This window comes from Lynx canadensis, chromosome B1 (assembly GCF_007474595.2).
Source record: "Lynx canadensis isolate LIC74 chromosome B1, mLynCan4.pri.v2, whole genome shotgun sequence".
In the NCBI taxonomy this organism is placed as follows: domain Eukaryota; kingdom Metazoa; phylum Chordata; class Mammalia; order Carnivora; family Felidae; genus Lynx; species Lynx canadensis.
The window spans coordinates 84,376,055-84,403,784 of NC_044306.2; the positions used below are offsets into that span (position 1 = coordinate 84,376,055).

General features: G+C 37.1%; 1 protein-coding gene across 1 annotated transcript in view; it reads left to right on the forward strand.

Moving 5' to 3' along the window:
• Positions 1-27,730, forward strand: part of INPP4B (inositol polyphosphate-4-phosphatase type II B) — a 797,369-nt gene that overhangs the window by 528,325 nt on the left and 241,314 nt on the right. The window contains 1 exon segment of the mRNA XM_030313011.1: positions 7,723-7,802. Within this exon segment, the coding sequence (XP_030168871.1) occupies positions 7,723-7,802 (80 nt within the window).

Below are 27,730 nucleotides of genomic sequence, written 5' to 3' on the forward strand. Positions count from 1 at the left end.
GCCGTCTCTCTGCTGTCCCTTTCTACAAGACTGACCAGCATCAGATGCTAGACAGTCATGATTTTCAAAGGAGAGACAATCTCCAGTTCCTGATATAGTGGAGCCAAAGATGGTTTGGACACCCACAAGCTTAATAATTGATTTTTGTGGGACCAGACCGCCGTGACTTTTTTTTTTTTTTTACTTTTTAAATGTTTATTTATTTATTTATTTATTTATTTATTTATTTTTTAATTTTTTTTTTCAACGTTTATTTATTTTTGGGACAGAGAGAGACAGAGCATGAACGGGGGAGGGGCAGAGAGAGAGGGAGACACAGAATGGGAAACAGGCTCCAGGCTCTGAGCCATCAGCCCAGAGCCCGACACGGGGCTCGAACTCATGGACCGCGAGATTGTGACCTGGCTGAAGTCGGATGCTTAACTGACTGCGCCACCCAGGCGCCCCATAATGTTTATTTATTTTTGAGAGAGAGAGAGTACAAGCAGGGGAGAGGGAGAGAGCGAGAAAGAGAGAGAAGGAGAGAAAGAGAGAGAATCCGAAGCAGGCTCCAAGCTCTGAGCTGTCAGTACAGAGCCTGACGCGGGGCTTGAACTCATGAATCCCAAGATCATGACCTGAGCTGAAGTTGGACGCTTAACCAACTGAGCCACCCAGGCACCCCTCCCTTGACTTTAAGGTGTCTTCCTGAGTATGATATAACAAAGAAATTAGGTTCGGTTCTTAAATAGTACACCTTGTGAAATGCTCACCTTCCCTCTCTGCTAACACTACCTTTATATCAGCTGTGTGTGTCATGTTTACTAATAGGCCAGTTTCTGTAAACTAGCTTCTTTTTAAGCACTGTGAGGAGGTTGCTAACTCAGGCCACTAGAGGTTCTCTGAACTGACACTATGGTGCATTTGGTATAATGTCTTTGTGAGAGACTCAGCTATGATTCCTGGGTCAAAACAAAATTCTCAATTGACATTCTGTGGCATGGTAATTATATCAGTTAGGCATGTATTCAGAAGCAAGTAACCTAGCAAACAGTGGGTTAAAAGTAACAGAGTCATTTTTTTTCATGTTAGAAGAAGGTTTGGGGAAATTGCCCAAGACTGTAGCTACTCAAAAATGACTTCTAGCAACCACGTTCTATCTACCTTGCCGCTCCTCCTTTGTTAGAGTATTGTCCAGTCTAACCATTGCGCCTTCAGGAATCACAGTCCAGGTGGGGAGAAGACCTAAGGACAAAAGGCAGCTGACCCTGTTCCTTCAATTCTGGGAAACAGTAGCTTTTGGGGAAATTTCAATTGGTATACTGATACGTATCTCTCACTGAGAAGAGAGGAGTCCCTAAGCAGCAGGGAATCTCAGTACAATTCTCACTTAAACAAAATCAAGGTGCTATTAGTAATACAAATGAGCAAACTAGGTATTACATGTTAGTAATGTCTGCCCAATCCTCCTACGTGTTAAACTCCATGATAGCAAAGAGCCTATGTATTTTGTTCACTCGAATAGCCCTACCTTTGTGCCTGGAAACTTGTAAATAATGATATATATACATATATGATATGTATGATATGCATTCTGTGTGTGTATCTCTCTTCCCCTCCCCTGCTCGCACTCTGTCAACAATAAATAAATGCATATACATACATTATATGCATATACATATATATACATATATATAATGAATATATATATACATATATATATAATGAATATATATGAATATACATATATATTGCAATAATATGTAAATTGTAATAATATGTAAAAATCTAGTATACTTTATGACACATCAGAACTCAATAAAATGGCAGTTATATTGTAGAACTAAATCTCAAGCATAGTAAGAATGAGCCTAAATAAGAACAAGTTAGCATGCTGTGGCGTGTCTAATACCCTCAGAGTACATGATATTCTGGACAGAGAAGAATTACCACATCTTGAGCACCTATGAGGTACCCCTGGGTAATATTTATCTTATCGATTAATCCACAGAATATTGCTTTGGGCACTGCAAAACGTGTCTGAGAGCTTTAGCTCTTGGCCAAGACTTTGTTCTGCCATTACAACATGCTAAGGACTCTAACCATTGACTACTCTGGTTAAAAAAGAGCTGAAAATTAGGGGCGACTGGGTGGCTCAGTCAGTTGGGCGTCCAACTATGGCTCAGGTCATGATCTTGTGGTTTGTGAGTTCGAGCCCCATGTCGGGCTCTGTGCTGACAGCTCAGAGCCTGAAGCCTGCTTCAGATTCTGTGTCTCCCTCTCTCTCTGTTCCTCCCCTGCTCATGCTCTGTGTCTCTCTGTCTCTCAATAATAAATAAACATCAAAAAAATGAGCTGAAATACTTTATTATAAATAGTCCAAATATGTTCTATACATTTCTTTGCATTTTTAAGCAGCATCTTTTGGATGCACCCAGATCTTTTGTTGATGTCTTAGTGAACGAGATGCCAATCTGTGCTGAGACCTTTTGAGTTATATTCATAGGGAAGATGTAATTTTTAAATATATGACTTCACCCTAAAATTCTTTTTAATGTTTTCTTTGGACTGTTTATCAACTTTTAATAGATTTCCTCCCAAGTTTTGTTTTTCTTTCTGATGTCTTGTTTTCAGTGTGAATAGTTCATGTACCCTCTTTCCCTTTCTTATTTGATGGGAAACCACGTAACCATATCTGTTAGGGTTGACAGTGAAGAAAAAGCACATGGAATATGAAAAAGGGCCTGTCCTGTAAGTTATGTTTGGGAGACGTTGTATATTGGCCTCATGATATCAACTTCAAAGACCCTTTAAATTTGTGCCACAGTTCCTATGTATAGTTTTATTAGAATAGGCCAAAGTATTATTCTTATTGTTGATATATTCATTTAACCTCTAAACAATCACTTTTTAATGGAAATATTATATGTGCCACAGATGTGTGCCACATATGTAATTTTAAATTTTCTAGTAGACCATGCTTTTAAAAAAGTAAAAAGAAAGAGGAAAAACTTATTTTAATGTGTTATTGAACCCAATATATGCAAAATGTAATCATTTCAAAACATAATCACTATGTAAAATTATTAATGCTATATTTCACATTCTTTTTTTCATACCACATTGTGTAAATTTGATGTATATTCTACACTTAATAGTGCATCTCAATTCAGCATAGCCACAAGCCTAATTCTACCCATTGGATAGTACAGCCCTGCATAGTACTTGTAAATTGTAGTGTAAAGAAAACCTATACTTTGAGTAAAGGCTTTGTGAGATGAACATAGGTGATGAAGGTGTGGCCAGCTCACTGCAAGGTGATTGAGGTTGTACATCTTCTGGCCCTTTATATGGTACAGCTGGAGTCCCTGCAAGGGCTAATAGGATAAACTGTTTATTTGTATAGTCTCCATAGAGAGCAACCAGGGATTGAGGCAGATGCCCCACTTTTCTCCACGCTGCTTGATATCACTCTCCAGCCAGGTGAGTGATTAAAATTGTACATCAAGCAATTTAATGATCATCTGCTTTGGGTGCTTGCACCAGAATGATCATTGTGAGTGTTGCACTCTCACGAGCAGGCAGAAAAGGTCAGAACCACATGTTGTGCAGGCAGAGAGCCTGGCAGAGGGACAGGGAATTGCCACCTGTCTTGGAAATAAGGCACAGTGTGATGGGGATAAAAGAATGATGGACTGAAAAGCAAGAAACCTGGATTCCAACTTGGCTTCTGCATATTAACTAGTTCTGGGACCATGTAGAAGCCAGGTTAACTTTTAAATTCCTATTTTCCCAGCAGTGTACTAAGTGCTTTTCCTGGATTACTTTGATTCTCATTACTGTAGCTATGAGAAAGATAGAGTTATCATAGGCAACTTTTTCATACAGCCATAAGGCTGTCAGTGGTTTCATTTAAGACCACGTATTAGTAAGAAAGAAGACAGAGTAACAAGGCTAGACAATACCCATTAGTGGATAACCATTCTGGGGGCTGTGAGAGCCCAGATTTCCATTTTGAGGCAGATTTAGTATGACACTTTAGATCTCTGAGCTCCAACTCCAATGAGACTTAAATTTTTTTTGTTTGTCTCTCGATTTTTTCCACTGATATTAGAGCTCCCAGTTTAAGACCTTTAAGATGAGAATTTTAGAAACAGCACTGAAGAAGAGATGGAAAATCTTGTTCCTTGAGTTATATCTGAAATATAAAAGTGTTTAAAGAACTTTCTTGCTAAGCAAAGTAAGTCAGAGAAAAATAAATACCATATTATTTCACTCACATATGGAATTTAGGAAATAAAGCAGATGAACATAGAGGAAGGGTAGAGGGAAAAAGAGTGAAGCAAACCATCAGAGAGTCTTAACTCTAGAGAACAAAGTGATGGTTGATGGAGGGAAGTAGGTGGGGGATGGGCTAGCTTGGTGATGGGCATTAGGACTTGTGTTGAACACTGGGTGTTGTATGTAAGTGATGAATCACTAAATTCTACTCCTGAAACCAATATTACACTATATGTTAACTAAAAAAAATGTTTTTAACATTTATTTATTATTGACAGAGTGCGAGCAGGGGAGGGACAGAGAAAGAGGGAGACACAGAATGCAAAGCAGGCTCCAGGCTCTGAGCTGTCAGCACAGAGCCTGACATGGAGCTTGAACCCACGAACTATGAGATCATGATCTGAGCCGAAGTCAGACACTCAACCTACTGAGCCACCCAGGTGCCCCATATGTTAATGTTAACTAACTAGAATTTAAAAAATAAAAATTAAAAAATTAAAAAATAAAATAAATAATTCTCTCAAATTCTATAGTTATGATTACAGTGATAGCAAAGATAAAATAGCTTTATATTAAGTTATTTTTTTACATTAACATTAGTATGCTATTTTCCCTTCATGGGCATTTAGGTTTTAGAAACAGAGAAGACTATTTTCCTCTAATTAATTTACTCTTTTACAAGAGTCCAGTGAATATTCATGTAAATGAATGATGTGTTTTGCTTATATTGAGATGGAGCAAATACACACAAACTTCCTAGAAATTAAATATATAGGCAATTCCATTGTTAGCATTGCAGTTTGGAACAATTATACATTGTCTTCAGAAAGTTCATTAATGTACTTTATGCAACATGTAGTCTCCATAATATAGTTATTTGTAGAATAAATACGGTAATACTTATACCTAAATAACACCTCCTCTAGTTTGACATGTTTTCATAACAGTACTATGATGCCATTACCTAAATTAGCTTTTAATAAGTTGTATGATTTCTGTAAAATCCCTTATCCTTTGAGATGAAGCATGTGGCAGCCAGTTATGATGGGAAGAAAGTTTGACTCATGGGCATTTTTCCTGGCCCACTTCAAGCCCTCACAGTGAAGCAGTAGGCATACTAGGCAACCCTCTGTTCTGGGCACTGGGCTTGACTCACAGGCAGACAAGCCAACGTCCTCCTTCCACAGGATCTCCTGATCTGTGGACACGTGAGACATTCAGTGGCTGTGGTCACAAACTACTTGCAGCTGTGGCTCATGGTGTGTGTGTGTGTGTGTGTGTGTGTGTGTGTGTGTGTAGCTATGTCTGAAAATAGCCCCTTCACCTGTCTCTCATTGCTACATTCCAGTCTGGAGCATTTGCTCCTTTTATTGATGAAGAGACCACAGTAACATTCATGACATGTGAAGTTTGTGTTTTTAATTCTAAAACCATCCATATCTTCAAAATCTCAAAAGACAGAGAGAAAATAATTTGAAATTTTGAGGTGTCATGAAATCTGTTATCAGTTAAGAGTTTTCTTGGAGTGAAGAGAGAGTGGGGAATAGGAGTTTAAAAACCCTGATAATCAGGGAAAGAGGAAGTGAGATAGACATCTATTTAAACGCAAAAGGCTGAAATGAAATTCACTATAACAATATACAGTCTGCCTACTAAAATTGTTTTGATTACCCACGTTTCAGTGAATTATAGTACTTTGTAAATATCTGCAGAAAGAGCATTCTAATATCCATATCTAATAGAGTGACTGACTTGAAAGCTAGTTTTTAAATCAGCCATTCATTCATTCATTTATTGTCAGTAAATGTTCATCACATGCCTACCATGCACTAGGGAGGAGGAGTTTGTCAGAAAACAAAATAAAGCTCCTTGTGGAGCTTCAAATACATATATACCTCTTAAACTTCCTTTTCTGCTTTGACTCACTCATTTCATCACTCATTGACATCTCATCAGACCTTCTTTCCACAAATACTTTATTTTTTTAATGTTTAATTTGTGTGTGTATGTGTGTGTGTGTGTGAGAGAGGGGGGGGGGAGGGAGGGAGAAAGAGAATATGCAGGGAAGGGGCAGAGAAAGAGAGAGAATGAGAGAGAGAATTCCAAGCAGGCTCCATGCTGTCAGCATGGAGCCCGACGTGGGCCTCAATCTCTGTTTTCACCTAACGCCCTTCATTGAATAATTCAGTCTTGTATTCTTCTGGCTTTGGTGACTTGGTGTCTAAACCAGCTTTTTGAGTTTCAAGTTAATTAATTGGATTTATTGTTACTAACATAGAGGCATCTCCAACTTTAGAGCTGAGTTGTATTTCAAATGTTTGCATCTGAGTGTTTTGAAAGAATTCTAAATTAGAGCTTTGAAAAGAGGGAGAAAAATTCAGACCTGAAGCTTTTCTTTCTTACACTTTTCATAGAAGGCAGCCTTCTATGTATGAAATAACCACACACTTTTCTCTGAAAAGATACAATTGTCCTCAGACTACTTACGTCCAGGCTCTCATTCTAGAGCAGCCTGGCAACAGACATATGAACAGAGAATGCTCTCGAAGATTCAGTTTTGACTTCTTGTAGAGTTTACAATGTGTGAGGCAGCAATGGCCTAGATAATAATATGGGTTTGATGTTTTCATGTTTACTTCTTGACCTTGAGGGGAAAACGAGAAATACTATTTATGGTATACCATAATATTGTGACTTTTAAATCAGAAGTAGCCAGGAATATTAAAAAGAGATGGAAGATTTTTATCCTGGAAAAGAAAAACCAATTTAGAGTTTTATTCTTTGCATTATGAGCCAAAGAGTGTGGGAAGTAGATATTCATAGATAGTCAACAGCCAGTATGATAGGTTAAAAAAGCAATTTTAGAAAATGTAACTGAATAAGCACCTTTCTTTTTTGTGTGTTGGAATGAAATTGTCCCATGCTAGAAATAACAAAGGAAACAAATGCTTTTAAACATTGCTGTGATGGGGGAGAAATGTAGCATTTCTATTTATAACTTGTACAGAGTCCCACATAAAAATAGCTCCAACTACCAGATTTGCTCATATCTGGAATACAAAGTTGTTGCTGCCAGTGACTTGAGGAATTCTAATAAGAACGAGGACGGCATTGGTAAATGTTAAAAGTTTATCATTTTTTCTTCTAACCCAGTTTTCATAGGCGAAGAAAATTAGTTCCTAGAAAAGTCCTGGCTTCTGCACTATACATTTCGTTATGTCCCAGGCTATTGGTCTCTTTGTTTTTAGTGAAAAGGATACATGTACACCCTAGACTTCACCCCCTGAGAAGGATATATTGTTGTATCTGTCAGTGAGGACTGTATCTCTGCATATGAAATATTTGTCAGGCTAATGGATTTAACGTTTCATTCTTTTGAAGACTAGGTTTGTCTGATTGGTGTGCCGGTAAAAATATTAAGGACTTCTGAAGCTAACGAAAAGCATTTTTTCTTATTTTCAGAGAAGTTTCCTGGGCTATGCCAGTTTTAAAGTGGGGGAGCTACTGAAGTCAAAGGAGCAGCTGCTGGCCCTGAGCCTGAGGTGAGTCCTTTGTCTGCAGAAATGCTGCAAAGCAAATAGCCTATGGTATTTATTGAAGGATGTTTGGGTTTAAAAGTCCCAATTCTTACAGATGTTTAGATGTCAGCTCTCAGATGGCTTAACATTCGCCACAGCAGCAAGTTATAGGGAAACAGCAATTATTCAAGTTCACACTGAAGTTCATGGTTCACATTGTCAAAGGTTTTCAGCCCTTATAGGGGAAAAAAATTACACGATCATTAAAGTAATCAAATTCTTTGATAGTAAGAATAGAAATGATGAGCACGTTATTAAGTAATTTTTCTAGTACTTATTAAAATGTTCCTTTTTAAGTCAAGTAAGTTTCTAGGTTTGAAATATGTTTGTTAGTGGCAACATTGCAAATTTATGATAATACAGGAAATGTTCATTATTCTCTTTTTTTAAGCTTATTTTGTTGCTACACTATTAAATATAAAACACAAGTTAAAACAGATTCATACTGAAATAGGCAGTAGGTCAGATCTAATTTTGAGTATTAGTACAATTTGTTTGGGTATAGAAGATGAAGCAACCATCTTTAGGAAGTTACATAGTATTTTAATGTTAAGAAGAGTATTAAATAGAATAAACATTTTTAAACTTCATTATAAATTCTAATCAATAGCATGTTGTTTTCTAACTGTATGATAACTTCTATAATTATGAAAAATATCACCTTGCAATATTTGCAATAAAAAATATAAAAATTGTACAGAACACTATTTGTAAATCAGAAAATGCTCTCCTTTTTTTTTTTTAACATTTATTCATTTTTGAGAGAGAGAGAGAGAGAGACACAGAGAGAGACAGAGAACAAGTGGGGGAGGGGCAGAGAGAGAGGGAGACACAGAATCTGAAGTAGGCTCCAGGCTCTGAGCTGTTAGCGCAGAGCCCGACACAGGGCTTGAACTCATGAACTGGGAGATCATGACCTGAGCCAAAGTCAGATGCTTACCTGACTGAGCCACACAGGTGCCCCTGAAAATGCTCTCCTTTTGATGAAACATAGAGACTCCTCCCAAGGAGGAGACAATGCCTTAAGTGTGTTTGCCCTCTGCCTTGACCCACAAGGACCCACTTGTAACCAATTTATTTCAATAAAGATGCTGTGGCTTATGCTGGAATCTGTATTGCTGGCTGTCTCCTTTTCTGATTTTTCCTGATCCGCACAGCTTTGCATTTTGACTTAAGAGAGTATAAAGTAATGTAAAGTAACTCATACTCATGCAGAAAAATAAGTGTGGATGGATTCTGATGAGACCATCATCTTCGCTCTCAGCTATGTCTCTTAAACATCCATGGTTTGGTTATTGATGTTGTATTTTATTTGGGAAGACATTTTTAAATCTTCATAGTTTTGTGGTGTTATTCCCAATAAAATTTTGCTGTGGTTATTTTCAGTTTGAAGTTTGTATGGGTCAGCTAAAATGTCTAGCTATCAATGTCACCAATACTCTAGAAAATCTGTGTTAGTGCCCTAGCACGGTGGTGGGATCTCACCCAAGTATTACTGGATTCATGGAATACGAAGTGAGGCATTAAGCTAATTTAGGAATTCTAGCAGACCATATGTTTTTTGGATGAGATGCATAGCACTTTATTCCTCCTTTTGCTGACTTACAAGCTATAATATTGATTATATCATAACCGTCATTAACATCACCACACTACACATTTAGACACTGCTCTTGAAACAGAAATGGGGAGCACAAATGCTTAAATGAAAATTAATAAACACATATAATACCTTAGTGGTAGGATAGGAACAGAAGGGTCAAGTTTAGAGTACAACCATTGTAAGAAAAAGAAAAAAAAGAATTAGAATAATTTCAGATTTAGATGAAATCAATACAAATTTCCACTTTTGGTTTTAATACTTCTGCTTAATACTCATTTGATTTTGACTGTATAAAAGGAAAACAAATTTAACAACAAAGGATTGAGTTTTCTAGAAAAAAATATTTTTTCAAAAATAATTTTGAAATGGCTAGGTTATTATTGTTTCCCTTTTTTGTGCTTTGCCAAATTTGTGTATTTCTCTCCCTATGAACTAGACACCTTATAGACGTATCATAGCCTTTTGATTTCTGACACTTCATATTTTTTAATTCAGAGGTAATTCATCTTCTTTCCCCTGGCTCTGGGGTCTCTGAGGTACTGTGCTAAAATGACATTAGGTTAGGGATAAGAAGCATTGTTTTTTTGGTTGTTTGTTTTCTTTTGTTTTTAATAAGTCCTTTGCACTGACTACCTGAATTTTGTTCCTTTTCAATTCCAGTCATTATGTTTAAAGCAATAGAATTCTCAGATTTCTGTGAAACAAATTCACAAAAATAAATATACATTTATAGGAAATGTTCTTTGATGTAAGCTTCCAAAAAAAATCTGTGTAGTTTTGTTTCATTTTCACTGTCCCTTTGAGTTGTTTCTTATCAGATAATTCCAATTCCAAAACTCTCACTAGCTCCACAGAGCACCATAGTTTGTGGTTACTGTGTCATTTGTGCTTTGAACTAGAATTTTTTAACTGAATTTGGAAATGAATTATTTTTCCCACAGAAACTTCAAGGGGCAAGAAGTCTGTGTCTTATTTATACATGTAGACTCAAATTTCATGAAATATCATAGTGTCGATTTTTGAAGTTGTATAATAAAATTTGTTTGCATGTATTGGGAGAAATGCCTCCAATATGTAAATTGGTTCCTACTCCTATAACTCATCTTCATTTAAATACATAGTTACTAAATTACTGCCCGAGTTTTCTAGCCTCCCATTTGCACTTGGCATCTTTACTTAGGATTAACCCTTTTACTTTTGTATTATATCTCCTTTGTTTTGCTAGTTTACACTTGGTAGTTCCTATCTCCTCTGATTTCTTTTAGATCTGAATTGCATTTTCTGTTTTTATTCTCCAGTTCATTGCCATATATCCCTGACTCTTCTTATAATGTAAACAAGTTAAGTTCCTTGTATAGAAGATTACAAATGTAGGCATGAGAGACAGTGGATAATCATATAATAATAATAATAATAATAATAAAAAATAGAAGGAGGAGGAGAGGAAGGTACTATGTGCTTTATGCTCTGATAAATATATTAGAGATATTGTCTCACTGACCCTTATCAAATTCACCTATGATGTTATTCTTTTTGCCACTTTATAAACCAAGAAACTGAGACATATAGGGCACCTGGGTGCCTCAGTTGGTTAAGCTGAGGTCTGACTCTTCAGCTCAGGTCATGAGCTCACGGTTCATGGGATCAAGCCCTGTGTTGGCTCTGCAAGGAGCCTGATAGCAAGGAGCCTGCTTGGGATTCTCTGTCCCTCTTTCTCTGCCCCTCCCCCACTCACATTCTTTCTCTTTCTCTCTCTCAAAATAAATAAACTTAAGAAAAAAGGAGAGTGAGATATAAAAAGTAGTTAAGTGATTTGCGCAAAGTTACAGTGCTCATAAAATGGGAAAGCCAAGATATGGAGCCACACATTGCTGATTGCAAAGCCTGTGCTTTTAGTGATACACTGCTTGTCTCCTTTGAGAGAGGAGAAAACTGAGAACTTGTTAAAACATATCACACATCATGTGACTTAGGTGATGGAGGAACAAAGCAAGGACTCAGGTCCAGGACCGCTCGTTCATGGTTTCTTCCACTTCAATTTCACCACAGTGCCTTGTCAAATAGTAAATGAAGACGTAATGAGTGTTAACATGCCATGGAAAAGTCAGACATATTAGCCTTGATGGCAAAAAATGGGAACCAGCCTGGTTAAGGGGAAGACTGAGGGAAACCTATGGAATCTAGTCTTACCCCGGCAGCCTGGCATTATCAGGCCCAGATCTGATTTACTGTCCAAGCACCTGACAATCATTTGCTTTGCCAACCTTATCTGAATGTCTTAGGACCACGCAAGCAGAAATTTGGAACATCATAATCCTGTGTCATGATTTAATAAAAGAATGGAGAGATTAGATCTGTCTCTGGGAATGGTACTAGCAGTCAGGAAGAATTACGTTACTCTTAAAGTATTCAAACAACCACAAAAGCAGAAAAAAAAGGATGGGAGGGGAGGGTAAAACTTCTTTTTTTAGGAAATCCTTCTCAGAAGAATTGAGACACACGGATGTGTTCTGACCTTGTCTTTGTTGCATATGAACTTCGTTGTGTATCTCCTCACAATTTAGGTTTGATTCAGGGCTTATTCACTCAGCAAGCATTTATTAAAATTTTTCATATGCTAAGTACCGTGATAGTTTTTTAGAAAAACATTTCAATGTCATCAGTTAATATTTTGCAGTTGATGTCACTAATAACACGATTAATGAAAAATCTCCTTATTTATTGAGCCTCTACTCATGTGCAAAGAACACATGAGGTGCTTTTCATGCATGATCTTTAACCCACACAGAATTATCATCCCTGTCCTGCAGCAACTCATCTACGATCCTGCAGCTGCTGACTGTACGAGTAGGATTAGAATCCAGTTTGGTCTGACTCCAGCACTTGTGCTGCTTTATTTTCCTGCCTTTTAGGAAGCTAATGATCTGATAGAATCTTTGCTTCCTCCTCCATTTATATGCTATCCTTGGGAGAGTTTCAGGGACCTCAATTCTTTTTTCTTAATGCCTTATCTTAAAATTCAGTTTCATATGCCAGTGACATGGGAGGGGTTCAGTAATAATTTGTTGGAATTTTGACTCATGATGATGACTTCCTCATATGCATTTGGATGCTAAGCTTAAACCTAGTACCATTTGTTTATGAATGGGACCCACCTAAATTAGTGACTGTAGTGCAGTCTAAGCATTAGACTATATCTGACATGAGTCCCTTTCCGAGTTACAGTGAGGGATAGATTGTAATTTGCTTGAAAAGCTGAAACCCTTTAGAATTTACGATTTCAGGGTAGGCCACTTTACCTTGTCACAGAATCTTTCAAGAGAGCACTTAATGAGTGCTCTCTTATTTCTTCTGTAGTCTTTCGCATGTAACCCTTCCAAGGTAAGCAAACATTTATAGAATTTTATCAGAATGGATGTGCAAAATCTTCTTGAATTTTTTCATAAAAAGAAATCTTGTTTTCATTTATTACTTCTGCCACATTTATGGTAGTGCTGTCATGTAATATAAATTTAACGTAAGACTCCCATGATCCTAATAGACATATGGCATTATGTTTTATGATACACAGATGTGCGGGAGAGGCTATGAAAGAAATAAACCATAGATATCTACTGTTGGTTTTTAAATGTTCCCTATTTTATGTAATATTTATATGTGTACATACTTCCGCATATATAAATCTATCATAAATTGTGTGGACGGGCATGTGTTTGTACATCTATATTATTTCAGGATTATTTTGCTTTCTCACCAACCATGAATACTTGCTTTCCATTGTTGTCAAATGTATGTGCTTAGAGGAAGGAGGGTCCACATTATGAAGCCCTTAGATTTTTATTTGTTGGTGTTTTGCTTATATTTAACAATTTAACCTCCTTAGACACACGCATACACACAGATATACAGTTCAACTTTGTTTCTAAAAGTAAGAGAACAATAAGAAAAAACCCCACATATTTTTAACTTAATCTCCCAAAGGCATGTTTTTAACTTGAGAGCTGGAAGTAATGATAAGGAGAGGCTCCTTGGGCGATGACATACAGTTTTCTGCACAAGCATACTCAGAGCGATAAAAAGATGAAATTGTCACAAACAACTCACAGGTTGGGAGCATAGACATGGTCTTTAGCCCACGGGGCAGTAGATCAGAATAAGTTTGTTCTTGGAATGCATGAATACATCTGAACCCCCTCAATACTTGAGATGAACCTTGCCATAGATTGACAAAAGAGTTTTAAAGGATAAACTTTTTTCATTTAAAATGGAACTAAACTTTCTTAGAATTTTAATTTCCTATCGCTATTCTTTTCCTGCATGTAAATAATGGTTATGCAAGTCTTTTTAATTTAAGCACCAGATTATAGTCTTGAAAATTATATGTATGATGAATACCTCTTTAATGACATCTTTTCTTATCAGTATTTGTTTGAACTTCAGGAGAATTTAAAAAATTACAAGCAAACATTTTAATAGCCATGTATATCTTAAATATATTTCATTCATTCTTAAAAGTCTTCCAGTTAGCTTTCTTGGGTACCAGAAGGTAAGATTATAGCAGAAAGGTCTGATGGTTCCACAACACTAATTCTTATGTATGACTGAAACACTTTTTATATGAAATGAGGGTGATGTTAGAGGGATTAATGGCAGAATTTAGACTTCAGGTAAGTATCTATTTCTCAGATAAAGACTTTGATGGGCAACTGGAAAAAAAAAAACCCTCTTTGAGAGGGAATGGCCTATCTGTGATTAATTATAAAACAGAATAGTAGCATACTTTATTGAATGCACCAATGTAAAAGAGGAATGAAGATGGCATGTAAAAACCTACTTAATTGATGCTTTTGCATAGAATTAACTAAAAATGCACATTATAAACCCTGAGAGCAATAAGAACACTGCACTTTTCTCTTAGGGAGTGAAAAAGCAGAAAAACATGCAAGTCAGTAGCACATGCCTACTCATTATTGATCCAGACACATGTAGAAGGGGAGAGCCTTGCATCTGTGGGGGGGGTTCCTTCACATTTTTCAGCATTATCCAAGTGGAGGTAACAGGAAAGCCTTCTGATTCTGACAGACTCCAACCTCATAAACATGTAGGAAGGAGCAGCTAACACTGTTTGAGCTTTATGATGGATTCAGGATGTCACATGTCTTATCTCATTCAATCTTCTAATAACCTTGCCTGAAAGGTGATATATTCCTGCTTTACTAAGAAACAAACCGAACAACAGCAGTTCAACGTCTCTTAGGTCACACGGCTGGGACACGTTGGAAAATGGAGATTGAGAAAGAAGTGTCCTTGCTCTCAAGGATTTTCTAGAGAATATATATTTTGTTTAGAATCTTAAAATTAAATAGTTTTAGAGAACAGAAAACATTGGGACACTTCAACTTCTTTTTGGACCCTTTTAGTGAAAGGCAGTGCCAACTCAAGAGGCCATTTGTCTTTCCCATTTTCAGACAGGTGAAAGTCAGAAAAGTATTCCTTTCTTATCTCAAATTTGCTGCCCTTGCCACAGCCCTCTCTCTCCTTCATGGAATTAAGGAGGACAAGCCTCGTGTCTTTATGATCACATTTGAAAGCAGCTCTTTCATCCAACCTTAAATCTTCTCTCCTTTTTTTTCTCAGGAAAGAATGTGATATAGTAGAAAGAACAGCCAGCTGTAATGCCAGGCTTGGGTTCAACTCCCAGCTTTGCCTCCAGCTTTTGCCTCACCTCTATTGTCTGCTCTCTTTAATGCCCGTTAGTAGAAGTAGTAATGACCTCCCTCCCAGGGTAATTCCGGGCAATCAATAAATGCAGTAAAGTTCCTTGCACTGCTTTGCATTAGAGAAAAGCATTCTATCCATACTGTTTTCCTTGCTTCTTGCATTAAACTTACTAATTCCCTCAACCATAATTTAATGTTTGATTTGTTTGCTTACTTAGTTTGTTGAAGTTCTTTCTTACATGTGACATCCGCAATTCTCAAAACTGGTCAGTGGCAGAGGGGTCAGTTTAACCTTTGACCTGAACATGTCACTTCTATTATCTGAGAAATAGACACTTACCTGAAGTCTAAATTCTGCCATTAATCCCTCTAACATCAGATATAGCTTCTTATCAGGTGGCAGATACCAGCAAGAGGCATATGGAGAGCAGTTTGTTTGGTTGAAACAGAAACAGAGGTGGGCAAAACATTTAAAAAGAATTTTTTTTTTTTACTTAAAACTTTAGCTGGGGCACCTGGGTGGCTCAGTAAGCTAAGCGTCCAACTTCGGCTCAGGTCACAATCTCGCAGTCCGTGAGTTCTAGCCCTGCATCGGGCTCTGTGCTGACAGCTCAGAGCCTGGTGACTATTTCAGATTCTGTGTCTCCCTGTTTCTCTGCCCCTCCCCCGCTTGTACTCTGCCTGTCTCTCTCTCTCTCTCTCTCTCTCTCTGTCTCTATCTCTCTGCCTCTCAAAAATAAACATTAAAAAAATAAAAATTTAGCAATATAGCATTGAAATCAGGACAGAAATTCATGAATATAACACAGTGTATCAATTGCTATTAGAGTGTACTGATTGCATTTTATTGCTGAATATATCATAAACTGTCCACAGAAATAAATTCAAGTGACATTTCTCAGAACTGGACTGTGAGAATAAAGGGAGACATCAAACCCAGAAGTAGGTGAATTTGCTTCTCCAACTGATTACATGTCAATGTCCTTTAGGGACACAATTGCCTAAAATTATCAAAATGCTCTAACATGAGCCACTTGCTAATTGCTGTTAACATTATATCAATTTAATTTAAAATCAGAATATGAAACGTATACAGATATCATGGGATTCGGATAGTGGAGAGGTAGAGAGAATACGTGCTTTAGAGACATATCTGAACACATACATACATACTCAAGTCTGGCTCTTGTATTGCTTAGCAGCATGGTGGAGTACTCTGAACTCAGTTTTCTTATCTGTGGAATGGGGACAATAGTAGTTCCCATCTCACAGAGTTGTTGTGAGGCTTGCAAGAATTATTTGATAGGAGATGTGTCCAACAGTGCCTGACACATAGAAAGTGCTCAACAAACATTCCCTATAATTTTTATTTATCTTTGTATTGATTAGCTTGTCTAGCCTCAGGTTTTGTTTTGTTTTGTTTTTGTAGATGAGGATTAGACATATTGGACACAGCCTATCTGAAACAGTATCTGGTGCAAAGCAGGTGCAAATCAATGCTTATCACCTATTACTAAAATTATCATTATTATTATTTTGCATTACATTCAACTAGACAGTCTTTCATTTATAATTTAAATGGCTCTGCAGTCATATGTTCTGCATTTTTCTTTATGTTCCTAATCTATTTTCATGAGGCTGTAGGTATGACCATGGAAACCAATTAGCACTTTCTTAGCTTGCATTATTCAAAAGATGTCATATTCATCAGATTGCAAATTAGGGTTTTCAGTCACTGAAGGGACACCACATACTTAGAGCACACTTTAATAGCTTCTCAGTTTGTATAGAAAAACCTGAAACCGTTCCTCTTTTAAAATGCAAATCACATTAAGTTAATATCTGTACACAAAGACCTACCTGCTTAAGAAGTTTGAGAGCTAATTTAGCTTTGAAGATAATTTGCAGGAATGATTAGGCCTGCAAGGAATTATATTTGACCTGAAAATTTCATATTGGATTTGCCCATATTTACCAAAGTCACTTTCGTCATTATCTCCCCGTGTTTCTGTTGCTCTAGACACATTTATATCAGCTTTTTCTAAACAGTGTTTTTTTGTTTGTTTGTTTTGGGTTTGGGTTTTTTTGAACACAGTATCCCTTAAGTTAATCATATATGTTCTTAGAATAAAGGAGTTTTATATCAAGTAAATTTAAAAATGCTGTGCTAAAAGACTGAAGAGGGTTACTTTACTGTAGGACTTCTCAGTGCCTTCATTAGTCCTCCAGGCCCTTTGGGAAGACAGATGTTGCCTACAGCTTTCCCACACTAATTTGAACGCAAGAGTTTTTTTCATGGAACACCTATTCACAGCTTATCAGATGTTGTGCTCCAAGAAACACGGCTGCATAATTTAGGAAATGCTGATTGGGAACAAGAACAGCCAAGTATTTTTCAGAGAAATGCGTGAGTGACTGTCTTGGGGAGACTGGGTGGCTCAGTTATTAAGCCTCTGACTTCGGCTTAGGTCCTGATCTCACAGTTCATGAGTTCAAGCCCCACATTGAGCTCTGCAGCTGGAGCCTGCTTGGGCTTCTCTTTCTCTCACTCTCTCTCTGCCCTGTCTGGGTGCTGTCACTCTCTCTCTCTCTCTCTCTCTCTCTCTCTCTCTCTCTCTCTCTCTCTCAAATAAATAAATAAACTTTAAAAATACATGAGTGATTGTCTATATGTATGGTCCACTTTTCTCCCCCAACCATAGGCCTGTTTTCTAACACATACATCTGTAGGCAGGCATGTGGTCTTCATGCAAATGAATACTCAGTCCTACATGCACACTTTCCACCCATGCACGTTATGCTCCTATGTAACATGCAGTTACCCACCCCTATTTCTCCCATCCCTCACCCCCTGTCCATACGCATTGCCAACCCTGTGGCATTTTATATTCACGCCATGACTGGTGTAGACACCAGTTTGTGAAATTTGTATAGAAATGTGGGAAATGAGTGACAAAATACGTACTGTATCCTTTATGGGCATTGACTGATTCATTTGCAGCTTACATAAGTGGACATACATTTATTTTTGCAAATTATAACTACCGCAAACTGAACTTTGCTGTTCCCCTGAAAGCTGTGCTTTTTGGTGCTTTTCATATCTTTGTTAAACTAAGAACCATCAGACACTCTTAATGTAGCAGAAGCTAGAGATCTGAGCATCTTTTTCAATTCATCCTTTCTAAAATTCTTATCTGATTATGCTCTTTTCCTCCTAAACAATAGAGACAGTATATTCCTTCCCGCCCCCCTCCACATGAGCATGTATATGAACATATGTGTGCAACAACCTCAGCCAAGATATACAAGATTGTAAGTCTGCTTCTTCAGCCTCATCTGCAACCACACACATTACCCTTGACACTGAAACCTCTTCCTTCATCATTTACAGGGGCTTGTGCACACTTTCCACTTTGTAAAGGTGGAGTCCAGTCCTACACTGATAACCAGTTATTTTCCCTACACTTTTGGGCATCTTTTACCCAAGGAATAAGTCTTACCCATCCAGAACACCCTGGTATTCTTCAAATTTACTCCCTCTGGGAACTTAGATACAGCAATCTCCAGAAATGTTAGTGAAAAGTTCTGGTCACCACCCCAACTCAGGCTTCTCTATTTCCTATGAACAGATGACCATCAGGCTTTTGAGTGGTGCCTGAAGAAGCAGGTCAGAACGCATCACCCTGTCAACTAACAGAGGATTAATGATCACTGAGAGGTCACCATTGTTAGTTTTGTTTCCAGTGAGGTTTGACTTTGCTGTTCTATTTATACATTGTCTGTTCCACTGAATATATATATATATGAGTGAGCTGTGTTGGAGGTATCAACCTTGAAGGAATATATAGAAAGTTACCTGCCCCTTGACAATGTATCCCCCACTTATAGTATGCTCTAGTTGAGGATTATTTACCCTAATCTATTAAGTGAAATTAATTGATATCTATAATTCTGTGGCATAGCATGGCTATCTTATAGTACAAGTGCATTTGAAAGAGATTGTTTGCAATAATATTTCAGTAAGGTACAGAGTTGTCAAGAAATTAAGACAAATACTATTTTATTAATAGAAGCTAGGGAAACTAGAAAATACGCAAAAATATGATAAAAGGTTTTAAGAATGCAAAGAGAAGGATGAGATCAAAGGTAAAAAGAGAAGATGTAGAATAAGAAAGAAGAAAGAATAGTCAAGCTTATTTTGTGGTACTTAATTAGATATAGTACCAATATATGCAAATTACTTTCCATGTATGCACGCTGTTTTGTAGGCTGTGCTACAATGGGGGATAGTTATTTCTAGTAATGGGCCCAACCTGTTTCATGGATGATCTGTTGGGTTCCTCGGTCAATGCACTTAAGCTCATTAGAATAAGAAATACCTAATAGAAATACCCAAATACCTAATAGATAAATTAAGTAATTAAGGAGTCTTCTTTCTAACACTGTGTAACACTGATGAATTTGTTACCCTATGGGGTAGTTTTACTATCTTGCATATAAAGTAAGTTTTTTTTTAATTAACTGTATTACTGAATGAGGATTTAATTGAACCTGATCTCAGTGGTACTGGGCATATATTACATTATTACAAGCAAATGAAATGTCCAAATTCGCTTGTAGATACATGCTGAATATTACTTCTTTCTTATGTTCAAATATGTAAGTTAGAAAGGAAATAAGCACATTCCTTTAAAACTTAGTATAAAAATTGATTGTTAAAAACAAACTTGAGGTGCCATAATAAACTTAGTCTAATCCTCAACCATCCATTGAAGAGCAGAGCAGATAACTTGAATTTTATTTTATTTTATTTTATTTTATTTTATTTTATTTTATTTTATTTTATTTTCATTTTATTTTTATCTTTCTCAACATAGATGCAGTCTCCCTATTTCAAAGCAGGTTTGAAAGTTTCAATCCTAAACTTAAAAATGTTGTATAGTGGGGATTATTTTTTTCTTATCTAGAATCGAACTGAAGATTTTCCAAGGACTTACACAGTAAGTAGGAGAGACAGTCTCTATAGGTCCTTGGGTTTGCTTGTTTGTTGGGCAGACTGCCAACTAACACTAAATTTCCTGACTATTGAGACATACCTCTAGTACCACTAAAAATGAATTGCTTCTATGACCAATTCTATTATTGCTTCTATGATATATCCTTTGAAGTACTTTGAGGCTGTTAGGCCTGTGAGTGTAACATTGGAAGAAGTTAGAGTACTGTTACTTTCACCAGGAGTGTTAATTACTTTGCTTAAATTTCCCCATTAGTAAATTGCATTTACTAATGATCATACCATTGAATGAAATTAAATAATGGGTTCATAAGCTGGATTTTAAGTAAAGGATCCTTTTATATTTTAATAGAAAAAAATTTCTATCTACTCTTTCTTTCAACATCCCTTCCTTCCTTAAACCTCCACTAGTCCTTGAAACAAGTACTATTCAATTGATCTTCTTTCCTGTCAAATTTATTTGAAGAATATATTGAGATAATAAAGGATATATAGGAGGAAATGGTAAAAACACATATAACTGGTTTCATAGTATTTATCATAAAATTTATTGTTTTCTCAGAGATTTTTTTTTAATTCTTTGAGTTCAAAAATTATTGTCATGGACATGATATGGCAACAAAATTTTGTGTTTCAGGACTAAGGTGAGTAAAATATGGGAATACATATTTTTGGAGACTGTTTTTCCTTTTTTACACCCTACAGGTCCATTCCTTAATGAAAGCTTTGTGAAACTTCCATCTCATGTCTTATCTACAGACGGATGGAGTCAGAAAGGAGGACTGATGAATTTCTAAGAGATAAGGAGTGTTTTCTTCTGGAGCTGATTGTAAGACTAGAATCATGGACAACTCTGAAGCTAGAGAGGCAAAGAATGGATAACAAGCAACATTTTATAACAGCACATGAATACTCATTCTGGGAAAAAGTTCCCCTTTCTATTTTTGAGTCATGTATATTAATAATCAGCACATAAAGCTGAGTCACAAGGGTCCAATGTAGACTATAGGATGGTTGGGTAAATTATCTCTTATGTTAGCTGGGACTGGAATCCAAGACACATCATTCCAAAGATGGTGGTCCATTCTGCCATTAACCTTAGGAAGGAAGTGTGTGTGCACTCTTCAGTTTTATTGGATGCAAAAAGAAGACTTTGAGTTCAATGATTAGATGAACTCCAAGGTTCTTTAGTGCTAAAAGGTTGAGGATTGTCTCCATCTATGACCTTCTTAGAGAGGGATGGGGTGAGGGTTGCAGTCAGAGAGAGGTAAGGGAGTTATTTTTTGCATTACCTGGAGGACCTAATTAGTGAAGTATACAAGGAAAGGGTATTGATTTTTATTGGATAACTTATGTTTTCCTGAATGACAGCCTTTCCAGAATCAAGTTTAGAGAAGCCTTTACAAATGGAGGTACTTCTTAGAGTTCTGAGGACACTTCACAATCTTCATCTGTAATTGGGAATGGAGTGCCTCATAACACTGATATTGAGAATTTTAGAAAATAATACATGCAATGCAATTGACATATGCATGGTACATAGTACCCAATAAGTACCGGTCATCATTACCATCATCATCATCAACAACTTGAGTCTCTCATAACACTAAACCTCAATAGCTTTCTATTTTGTCAAAAATGAGTTTATACCAACTCTAGGCTGTTTATACCTAGGTGTCTTTGATCATACACGTTTCCTACCTATGGTCAGCATGGTTCAGTGGGTGATCAGTGCCAGTCATATTTGGAAGGTGACATTTTGAGCAAAAATTTGGAGAAATTAGCCCTGCAGATATCAACTGAGGAGTGATGGTGGCAATGGTGGTCTTGCTGCCATAGCCAATATAAAGAACAGTAAAGAGACTCATGAGACAGAAGTTGAATGAGCAGTACAAGGACAGTAAAAGAAATAAGGCCAAGAAAGTAACATGGGTCTAGATGCTGTAGGAGTGAAAGCCAGTGTGCCTGCTTCATCTTTTACTTCTAGTAGAGCCAGGAGTCATGCCTGGTTTTAGAAGAGGAGTGGCATGCTCTGACTTCAGTTGTGTTGAGAATAGAATCACCACAGGGGCGCAAGAGTGCAAGTAGGAAGCTTCTGCCCCAACCCAGGAGAAGAGTGATGGTGGTTTTTACCAGGGAGGTAGTTCAGAGGTGCTGAGAAGTGGCCATTCTCTGGATATATTTTTAAGACAGAATGAATAGGGTTTGGTGACAGCATAGATGTGGCATATGAGAGAAAGGAAACAACAATGAATTCAGAAATTCTGGTTTAGACTTTGAAAGCAATGGAGTTACCACTAACTTAGTAGGGGGAGGCTTCAGTGAAATAGGTTTTAAAAGAAAGATTGCAAGTCCCCTTTTGAACATTATCAAGTTTAGATGAGATACATTTGTAAGAATGAATTAATAAACTAATGAAGGGGGGAAAAAAGTAACCATATGAAGTTTAGAAATGTTTTAAACTACAATCAAGAGAAGCAAATGTAAGTAAATAAAATTATCATTAAAGTTTTAAAATCCATTGATAAAAAGATATTTTAAAAAATTTTAATATTTATTTTTGAGAGAGGGAGAGACCGAGGGTGAGTGGGGGAGGGGCAGAGAGAGAGACACACACAGAATCCAAAGCAGGCTCCAGGCTACGAGCTGTCAGCACAGAGCCCCACGCAGGGCTCAAACTCACAGACCATGAGATCATGACCTAAGCTGAAGTCAGATGCTTAACTGACTTAGCCACCCAGGAGCCCCAATAAAAAGATATTTTAGAAAGAATCTTTTCAAGGCTCTCAATCAAGTCCTCTAACACTTCAATTTATTAAGCAATAACAAGATGGGGAAGATAAAGTATAATAACATTAAAAACATAATGGCTTAAATAAAACCACATTGGGATGAGGAATAGTAATTTGATACTATAGAAAACAATCCATGTAAAGGAAAACACTCCTGAGTGTTTCTCCCTTGTCATTCACACAGAACGGTTCATTTCTGACTTTTGGTCACCAAATGCGTGGGATGCCTGTGGAATTGGGATGCCTCATCCTCCCAGTACATGGATGTGTTCACCAACCCAGAAGTTATCTGAACCTTGTACTTTTGAGATTTTTGTGGAGGGTTAATCACATAGGCAGGAATGGTCATTCACCCAATTTCTAGCCCCTCTCCCCTTCATGGAAGATAGAGTGTGAGCCTGACAATTCTAAGCTTCTAACCGTGTCTTGTTCTTTCTGGTGGGCCATCCAGGAGCCCACCAAACATTGCCTCATTTGAACAAAAACACTCTTATCATCCAGGAAATTCCAAGGGATTTAGAAGCTCTGTGTCAGGGACCAGAGTCAAAGACAAAATATTAGAGCAAAAGATGCTCTTAGTGCTCTTAGTACTTAGGAAAATACAAGGGAACCAGGCACAGAATAAAACATAGATTTCTATTATTTTGCAATCAGTAAAGCAGATGATAAACCCAAGAAATATTGCAGATTTCAGAAAACTACTAGTACCTGTAGTCCCTCACCTCTCCCACTGTCTTTCACAACCAGGACCACCAACAACACAATAATAGCAATTACTGAGTGCTTTCTCAGACTGTCTCATTTACGCCTCAAAAACTCTTACACGGCAGGTAATATTATTATCACTATTTTACAGATGAACAAAATTAAGCTTAGAAGTGTTAAGTAAATTGTCCAATACCACATTTCTGGTAAGTTCCAGAGAAAATGAACAAAAATAGAATGGATGAGAGAGAAGATAATTTATGGGCACAGTGATTTTTAAGGATGCAATAATAGACTTATTTCAAGAACGATGGTCCAGATTCAGTAATCAAAGCCCTATTAAGGTAGATCTTTCCAGACATCTGCAAATGTAATTGAAATGGGTTCTCTATGAATACAGCAAAGGTAATGAATAATGACCAATATTGAGTTGTATTCTAATATTTTTAAAGTTAGAGGTTTTAAAGTGTTACAGACTGAATGTTTGTATCCCCTCAAAATTCATCTTTTGAAGTCCTAAACCCCGTCTGTAATGTTATTTGGAGATGGGGTCTTCAGGGAGCAATCGGGGTTACATGATGTCATAAGAAGGGGCCCTCATGATGGCATTAGTGCCCTTATAAGAGACACCAGAGAGCTTGCTCTTTCTCTTCATCATGCAAGGACACAATGAGAAGGCAGCTGTCTACAAGTCAGGAGGAGATCTCTCACAAGAATCTGACCATGCTGGCATCAACCAAAATTGTATTTTATGGCAGCCTGAGCAAACTAAAACAAAGAGTTACTGGACTTTGATAGAATTCTTAGAATAGATTTTCAAATCATTTTTTTTTTATTTCATCAACTGTATTTTCTTGTTGTAACCAGTAAGAATTAAATTCTAAAAGTTACCACCATTGCTGCAGCCACAGACATCGGTCTCTGTTCTTTAGGATAGGGTTTCAAGAATAAGTTGTCAAGAATAAGGCCTACTTCAAGAGATACCAAGTGAAAATTAGAAGAAGACAAGAGGGTAAAGCTGATACTATGTTTGAGAATGCTTAGTAAATCCAGGATAAATTAAATATAATATAATAGTTTATGTAACTGGTGGAGATAGCATTTGTCAGATTGCTTGCATCTACAGGACTATATTGCTGTGATAGTCTCTGTGGCTTATTATACTCATGAACTTCCAAATTATAATGTGAAGGTATTTTATATTTAGATGTAGTCCATACCAGAACTGCCGCTGGAAATAAAATTTCTGAAGGATTCTGGGGATTCTGAAGGGAGCTATGGGAAGAAGCTTTTCTGTCCTTCACAGTACCAAATGATGCCCTGGATGCGATTCAGAAAGCAAGGAACTCAGCACAGAAGTGCTCTGTAAGCACATCTTGGATCAGAACATTTCAGATTATATGTGGTACTTAATGGAAGAAGATGATGCTGCTTACAAGAAATAATTCTCTCAATATGTAAAGAAAGTAACTCCAGACATGTAAAAGATACACAAGAAGGTTCATGCTGCTATAGGAGAGAATACAGTCTTAGAACAAAGTTTAAAAGAAGACATGAAATGATTCCTAAATGTCTCTTGCTCAGAACAAAGATCCCGTAGCCCAGAAGACCAATTGCCTCAGAGCTCAGGAGCAAGCTGGGAAGGACTAAACTAAAACCACAATTTTTATGAAGACTTTTCAGATAAGAACGATAAACAAATTGACAAACAACTAAAAATAAATTACACCATTTATATTTTGTTTTTCAGAAATGAATTTTAAAAAATCAGATGTGGCCTTCCGATTTTTATTGTTCTTAGACCAACTTCAGCGCGTCTGATGACTTGTGAGGTGGCCTTGAGCCTGTTGCTTAAACTCTTTGGGTATCAGTTTCTATGAAATGAATTAGATGGTATTTATTCACTGGTCTAAACATTCTCTGACATTATTCAATCCTAACAGTGACTTATGAGGAGTTTATCTGAGAAAAAAGGAGAAAATAGCTGCCTCTGAGGTTATTTAAAACTAGTGAAACTTTTATTTGGAACACATACATCAATATAGTTCTCAAAAATTTCCAAAACATTATATAGCAATTGCTCTTGAATTGAAAATTTTACTCCTGTGACCTTTCATTTTTACTGTTTTTCTACTTCCTGCCAAAACCCATTCTTGTTCTTATATGGATTCTTTTCTTAGAGAAGTGATAAGGACCTTTTAGTTACTAGTAGGTAACCTGTCTTATAATCAGAAATCTTAGAATAATCTTTAAAAGGGTTATATTTGGAGAAATAGTGCTTTCTCATGTACTTTATGTTGAAAAACTGGTGCAGGACATTTGATCTATTCAAATATATCTTCAGAATCTATTTAGCATGAATAAAAGCAGTATACTGAGTATTCTGTTTCCTTGTAGCAGCGTCTTGAACTTTGATTTAATTATTTTTCTTCTTTTTAACAAAAAAATTCCGTAGGAATCTTTATTGTTCTGTCTAGACTTCTTTACTGGTGAATCAGTCACATCTTGACCTCTAAAATAATTACCAGATGATTTAGGAAGGCAGTGTTAAGTCTATATAGCAGAACAAGATAAAGTCAGAAAATGAGAAATTTCAGGTCTTTATAATATTTTAAAATTAGTGCTGCCCTAGCTAAATTGAGTTTCCTTATTGTGGCAGTAATCATTACTCATTGTGACCACAAGAAGTGCTGGATTCCCAGGTCATCCTTCATCCACGTGGTCACCCATCATTTTACCTGTCTGTCTACTCCCTACTCTGGTCCTAGTGCCCTCTGCTCCCCAAATCTCCTCCAATACCTTAAGTCCCTCCTCAACCACAACCCCATTCTCAGTTAGTTCTCTTTATTTAATTGGAAGCTGGGTATCTATCTCTTGCAGCCCTGCCAAGTGGTGTAGGATGAACATCTTCTGAAAATGCTCCTAATTTGAGGCTTATGTCTTCAGACACACCTTTGGATTCCCTGCCTTACCAGGGTTATGGAAAGATGCCATTCCCCTCATTTCATGAAGATTTTCGCTCGCAATGCACTGTCTCTCTTCAATACAACCCCTCTCATGCATCCTGTGATTTAATAGCCATGTAAATCATCTTTTCAGTTCATGGGCCTTTCAGACTTTTCTCTACTTCAGCAACCCACTCCTGGGGTCATCCCCCAGATCTTGTCACTAATCCTACCCCTCCAGAGTCTACATTTTAAGTACTCTATTTTTGGATTTCCATCTCATATCGTGAGGAAGGAGCTGTGCTCCTTCTAGTTGCTCTTTGACTGTACCAAGTCATTGATCCTAAAGTCATATCTTTAACCCTTCATAACCTCCCTTCCCCATATCCACTCTTCTTTTCTTATCCAGTTGTGGTTCCATGATCCATTACTTAGGAATCAGAGAACAATTCCCTCATATATATCCTCATCTCCTGGGCCCCTCTTCAATTACTATACTCCCTGGGAAAAATAGATAAGTGTACATAGAGGATAGATAGAAGATAGATAGATAGATAGATAGATAGATAGATAGATAGATAGAAGGAAAGAATAGCCACAACAGCAAAAACACTGGTTAAATTCCTCACTTTGTTCACCTAATCCATGCATGCATCCTTCCAGCTGAGTGAACTGGGATAACTTGATTTCCATGTTTATAGGTTTCTTTTGGGTTCATAATTCTTCAGTACTGTTCTGTAGTCCTATATTTCCCTGGTCCGTTTGCTCTCCCACTCTCCTGGACAGTTATTTTACATCTCTTTCTTCCCAGAAATCTCCCCTCTTCCTAATTCACAGCTGATTTTATCTGGTTTCTGTTTCACTGAGAAAAGGAATTTGGTAATTTCCCATGCTGTATTTACTAACCTACCAGCATCCACTCTGCCTGCCTTGCCACTATTACAGATGAACTCTGCTTCATGTCTAAAGTCAACTCTTCCACTAGCCTTTTAGATTCCATCTCTTCTCATCTATCTAAGAATATTATCCCCTCTTACTCTTGTGTCATACATTATTTCCTCTCTACTAGATCATGTCTGTTAACATGAAAAATGCTACCCAATCTCCTGTATC